Source organism: Bidens hawaiensis, unplaced genomic scaffold, assembly GCF_021521415.1.
Source record: "Bidens hawaiensis isolate Kalapana, Puna unplaced genomic scaffold, B.hawaiensis_p1.1 tig00001685_1, whole genome shotgun sequence".
NCBI lineage: Eukaryota > Viridiplantae > Streptophyta > Magnoliopsida > Asterales > Asteraceae > Bidens > Bidens hawaiensis.
The window spans coordinates 3,184,153-3,190,646 of NW_027491095.1; the positions used below are offsets into that span (position 1 = coordinate 3,184,153).

At 35.8% G+C, this 6,494-nt stretch overlaps 1 protein-coding gene across 1 annotated transcript; it reads left to right on the forward strand.

Moving 5' to 3' along the window:
- The first annotated feature begins 1,788 nt into the window (after positions 1-1,788).
- LOC143592438 (uncharacterized) lies at positions 1,789-2,310 on the forward strand. Its single transcript, XM_077072354.1, has one exon. The coding sequence runs from the start codon at positions 1,789-1,791 to the stop codon at positions 2,308-2,310; it is 522 nt and encodes a 173-aa protein (XP_076928469.1).
- The last annotated feature ends 4,184 nt before the right edge of the window (positions 2,311-6,494 follow it).

A 6,494-nucleotide genomic window follows, 5' to 3' on the forward strand; every position in this document is an offset into this window, starting at 1 on the left:
TAACTAAAAAATAATGATAATAATTCCATGAGAATGCCGCAAATTAAAAAAAAGGTCAAATTATAATTACCTAGAACGTGTTTTTCGAAATCAAATTTTCCTTTCTTAATGTTTTCAAGCTTTTCACTACTTTCTTCTATCATTTTGTCAACAACATTGGTCATGTTGATGATTGTCTCTTTTAATTCGTGTAGTGAGCTTTTAATTTGTTCTTCATAGTTTGATAGCCGGATAACCTTATTCGCTTGGTGGTTTTGTATTGTTTTTAACCGTTTGTTGAACACTTCTACTTCTGCTTTGGAACATGACTCCACTAGTTGTAGATTTTTGGCTCTCTTCTTAATATTCGCTAAGAAATCATATCTTCCTCTACGAAACCATTCATTGGTGTATTTATGTTTCTCCCAACCCCTCTTTTTGAAACCCTTCATGATAAAAAAAAAGGTGAAAATATGAAAAAAAAAAAAAGAAAGAAAAAAAAAAGAAAAAGTAGTTAGACGCCGTTCTCATATAGAAAAGTTTTAAAAAAAAATTGTTTAATAACAAACGCCCCGCTCCAAGTTAGGGGTATTCAATATTCGACTGTAGATTCAAAAAAATCGAAATTCAACTCGACTGAATTTGGTTTGTAGAATACGAATTTGAATTCAAATTATACATATTTTTTACTTTTATATATACACATATTTGTTATAAAATCATATATATATATATATATTATCTATAATAACTGTATTTGACAGTTATTATACGTCCTTTGTATTTGTTGATATACTTTTCACTAAACTCATCATTATTAATATACAATAGTTTCTTTCTACGTTATCACGCACGTATTGCTCTAATCACAGGAAGTTCCAAGTTCCAACGTTTACATTCATCAATCCGGGTACTAAACATCAATAACTCTCTGGTTTTACATCATTTACAGTATCTATGGTAGATTTTTTATTAGTATTTTAAGAATACCAAACTTAGATATCAATCCCCTGTTTCGTAAGTTGTTATCTCTTCACGTTATCAAAAACACCTATATTAGATTTTTGGTTGTTTATTTAGAATGCCTAATTAGCCTGCCCAACTTTGAATCAAAAACTAAACATAGATATGTATTTAATTTGTCTTTTAAAATAGTAATCGAAACATTAAGAATAGAGGCGGAAGAGGCACTTCAGTGGCAAGAAATCACAACGAAATTTGATTTCATTAATCTTAAAAGCATCGAAGGAAATTATGAAGAAATTAAAACCGTATGTAATAAAAGATAACTCGTATAATTTAATTTATACAATCAAAACCGTAAGACGCGAAATTGAATCGATTACGACGTCTGGCGTTTTTTCGTTAGGATTGTAAAGACCGGCTCTTATGTATGAATTTTAAGGGAGTTTTCCGGCCAATATATGGAAATGGAAGACGGTGACTGTTTTTTTTATGGCATTATCAAGAAAACCTTAACATATATAAATATATAAGAGATTTTTTTTATGGGATACAACTGTCATCCTAAACAATAATAATATATAATATTTTATTATTTAAATCATACTTAAAATGCATACTCAAACGACAAATGGTACATTTTTTTTAATGACAATGAATTTACAAATGTATGCATAAAATCTGGGTATTTAATAATAGTATGGATTTTCATACTTATATATCACAACAAATCGTTATTACATAATAACTATTTAATAGTTTAGAACCTGAAGTTCTAAATAAGAACCGGAAGTTCTTTCAAAATAAATACATACTTATTGTACCACTTTTTCCCTTGTAGATAAAATGTTGAATTTGTCAAAACTTGAATTCGCCGCCCTTGACATATCTGGGAACAATTACCTCCCATGGACTCTAGATGCCAAAATTCATTTGACAGCAAATAATTTGGGAGAGACTATTAATGATGATAATCAAACTTCCCTTCAAGATAAAGCGAAGGCAATGATCTTCCTTCGTCATCATCTTCACGAAGATCTAAAAAGGGAATATCTGACTGTTGAAGATCCTCTTGAATTATGGAAAAATATTCAAGAACGTTTTAACCACCAGAAGTTGGTCTTGCTCCCTAAAGCTCGCTATGAATGGCTTCATCTAAGACTTCAAGATTTTAAAACCGTAAGTGAGTACAACTCTGCCTTGTTCCGCATTACATCTGAACTTAAGTTATGTGGTGAAAACATAGCCGAGGAAGACATGCTTGAGAAAACATTCTCTACGTTCCATGCATCAAATATTCTCTACGTTCCATGCACCAAATTCAGCATCTCCTGCTACAATATCAGACACTCATCTAGATGCATGTGATTTTATTGAAAATGTTTGTGATGTTTAAATGTTATGTTATGTCTATACCTTAAAACTTTAACTTATTACTTGATTTAGTTTAAACTCTTGTAATGCATATTTAAACTTATGTAATATTTTAATTTCCTACTTTGTAATATGTTTTAATTCTTTTTCTTTATTTTTATTTCCCGAAGAAATATGTATGCTAGCTCCAGAAGAGCTATGATTGGTGATGAATGTCTGATAGATAGCGGTAGTACTAACACTATTCTCAAACATACATATTTTTTCTTAGAGTTGTCTCAAGCAGAGACACCTGTTAGTACTATATCTGGTGTTAGTAACCTTATTGAAGGCTCCGGCAGAGCCCGTATAACATTGTCTTTGGGTACCCAACTCATCATAAATAATGCATTATATTCTAGTAAATCCAGAAGAAATTTACTAAGTTTCAAAGATATTCGGAAAAATGGATACCATCTAAAAACAATATCTGAAAATAATATTGAGTATCTTCAAATTATATCAAACAAATATGGTAAAGAAACCATTGTCGAACAATTACAAGCTTTATCCTCTGGTTTATATTGTACTAATATCAATCCTATAGAATCATATATGGTTAATAACCGAAAGTTATTAGATAAAGATACATTTAATATATGGCATGACCGACTAGGTCACCCTGGTAGCATAATGATGAGGCGAATAATAAAAAATGCAAGCGGTCACCCTCTTCAAAACTTAAAAGTTTTGCTACCACAAGATTTATCATGTGCGGCATGCTCTCTGGGCAAACTTATTACTCGACCCTCACAAACTAAATTGATACAAGAAACCCCCTCATTTTTGGAAAGAATCCAAGGGGATATTTGCGGGCCTATTCACCCTGCAAGTGGACCATTTCGTTATTTCTTGGTCTTAATTGACGCATCTTCAAGGTGGTCACATGTGAGTCTTTTAGCTACCCGAAATGTAACATCCCGAATTTTATATTAGTAAATAAAAGAAGTCCATGATTTAAAAACGAGTGTTAATATTTAATTAATATTAAATATAGAAAGAATCATGGACTTGGGTAATTACATGGATTAAGGTGGTGGATGAGCCTTAGGTCCATGGGCTTTAAGGGACATAAATACCCCTTAAACCATCCTAAAACCCTAACTTCCCATTCCATCTTTCCATAATCCCTACACTCACCCAAAACACACACAAAACACACACAACCCGAACCAAGATCCGGAGACGAGAACCCGAGCTTGTTGGTGCTAGATCGTCGTGACGGACCAAAGCAACATCAAAGAACAACTCGTGTGTTCGTAGTTCGACTCGTTTACGGTACGTTTATATCGAGAACTTATTCGTTTAGGTTTGGATTAGTATAGAAATGATAGATCGGTGTTTGTATGGTAAAAACGAATCCTACAAAACTAAACTTACTGAAAATGGTTAAGATTTGATGGGTTAATCGATTGATAAAAGAACCCGTAACCTATATGCCTAAATCGCACCCCTTAAACATCGATGTTAGGCCGATTTGATGGTTGGGGTTTGTAGGCGCTGGTCAGACGATTCCGTTGATACCTAAATCGAGTTATTTGGTTAAGAAACGAAGATGATTATGGGATTTAAGAACGAACAGTAGCTGCAGCTGGACAACTTCGCTGCAGCTAAGTTCGTCTGATGACAACTTCGCCATATGCTAAGTTCGCCTGATGACAACTTCGCCATATGCTAAGTTCGCCTGATGAGAACTTCACCATATGCTAAGTTCGCCTGATGACAACTTCGCCATGCTAAGTTCGCCTGATGACAACTTAGCCATATGCTAAGTTCGCCTGATGACAACTTCGCCATATGTTAAGTTCGCTTAATGATAAGTTCGCTGGAATTAGAAAATTAGAAAAATAAATTAAAAACCTAATGAAAAATGTGTTAAGATAGTTATTGGAAATAAAATTTTTCCAAGCTGACCTGGCAGCTCGACCCTAGCCAGGGGCTCTGCCCCTTGGACCCTGCTAGGGGCTGCCGCCCCTAGAACCCCGCTGCCAGGGGCGCTGCCCCCGGACCCCCGTCCGTTGTGGGTTATATAAAGATAGAAATACAACATGAGCAGTAGTAGTTAATTGATACATGTAAATATTATACAGTTAGCCGTGCACAGCTCAAGAAGGGAATAACGATTAACGGAGAGCGTAACAAGATTCAAGTGAGTTTCTAGCCCCATTCTTTGTTATGTTTTCGGGGTTGTGTGCATACTCAATGTGTTGTTAATACATTTATCCTAAGTGATAAGTGTATGCCATATGTGATAGATATGAATGATTGCTTGTAGGTACGCGAACGATCTTCGGATATTGCGCGTACTGTCAGGTTAAAAATAAAGGTATGAATATTATATATGTATGAACATTACGAATGAACACTTGTCGGGGCGTGAACGATCTTCGGATATTGCACGTATCGACAAGGGGTATGGTTGTTAAATGAATGATGTAAAGAACGCCTAGAGTGTTCTTATGCTATAATGTAATTATTGTATATGTGAAGTATGTGTATACAGGTACACTAATGGTATGTGAGTCCTACGTTCGACATAGTAAGTTAGGATAGCGAATCCCTCTAACTTCTGTTGGACATAGACTTGGCAGGTGATGCGTAGTTAAGGACTGTGGGCCTTATACGTGATGTAGATGATAGATGTAAACGTAGATAGGGACGGTGGGCCTTATACGTGTTATAGGAGATAGACGCCAACGTAGATAAGGACTGCGGACCTTATACGTAATGTAGATAGGCGTCAATACAGGAAAGGACTGTGGACCTTATACGTGCTATGTTTGTGTTGTGGTAGCATAGAGGAAGACTGCGGACTTCGTACGTGCTATGGTTTAGGTTTCAACATAGGGAAGGACTGAGGACCTTGTACGTGTTGTCAATATAGGATGGTACAGGGAGGGACTGCGGACCTTGCACGTACCATAATTGGTGAACATAGGTAACGACTGCGGACCTTTTACGTGTTCACGATCTTGAGTACAGGTATAGACGGCGGACTATGAACGTACTCTTGGTAGACTGAGGTTAGTGATTGTAGATATGTACGTATGTATGTATGGTAGTAGGGTAACGGATTAAGTATGGATATGTATCTTCGGTTATGTATGTATGTGTATGTATTGTATGGCGTCCGATTAACTAGAACTCACTCAGCGTAGCTGACTTGTAGTATGCACGCAGGTGAGTAGATTGAGACAGTTAGCTTGAGCGGGCACATGGTGGGCGAATAGGAGACTGGCATCTGAAGACTCAAGATGTTTTAATGTTAATTGACGTTTATTTTGAAAGACAAGAATGTTTAATTAAGGCAAGTTTTGGATTGTTGTAATGTTTTATGAAAGTGTTTATATTCCGCGAAAGTTTTAATTAACTCTGATTTGTAAGAACTGTGTTTATGAGTAAATCCGACGCTAAAGTAGGCTACCAGGAACGGGGCCTTACACGAAATGTAGCATTTGCCCGACTTTTAGCTCAAATTATACAACTGAGAGCTCATTTCCCGGAGAATCAAATTAAAAACATCCGGATGGATAATGCAGGAGAATTTACTTCGCAATCATTTAACGATTATTGTTTGTCGATCGGGATAAATGTTGAGCATACAGTGCCTCATGTTCACACACAAAATGGTTTAGCTGAATCTTTTATTAAACGGTTACAATTAATCACTAGACCACTCCTGATGAGAAGCAAACTACCTTCTTCTACATGGGGACATGCTATTTTGCATGCCGCTACACTAATAAGATTAAGACCAACTGCTGATCATGAATATTCCCCATTACAACTGGTCTCCGGAAGAGAACCAAGTCTATCTCACCTAAGAATTTTTGGTTGTGCGGTATATGTACCAATATCGCCACCACAACGTACTAAATTGGGACCACAAAGACGACTGGGCATTTACATTGGTTTTATCTCTCCATCTATAATTAAATATTTAGAACCACTGACAGGAGACATGTTTACAGCACGGTATGTTGATTGTCATTTTAATGAAACAATGTTCCCAGCTTAGGGGGAGATAAGAATATAGAAAGACTGGTAACACAAGAAATAATCTGGAATGCACCGTCATTATTAAATCTTGACCCCCGAAGTGGTCAGTGTGAATATGAAGTCCAAAAGATTATACATTT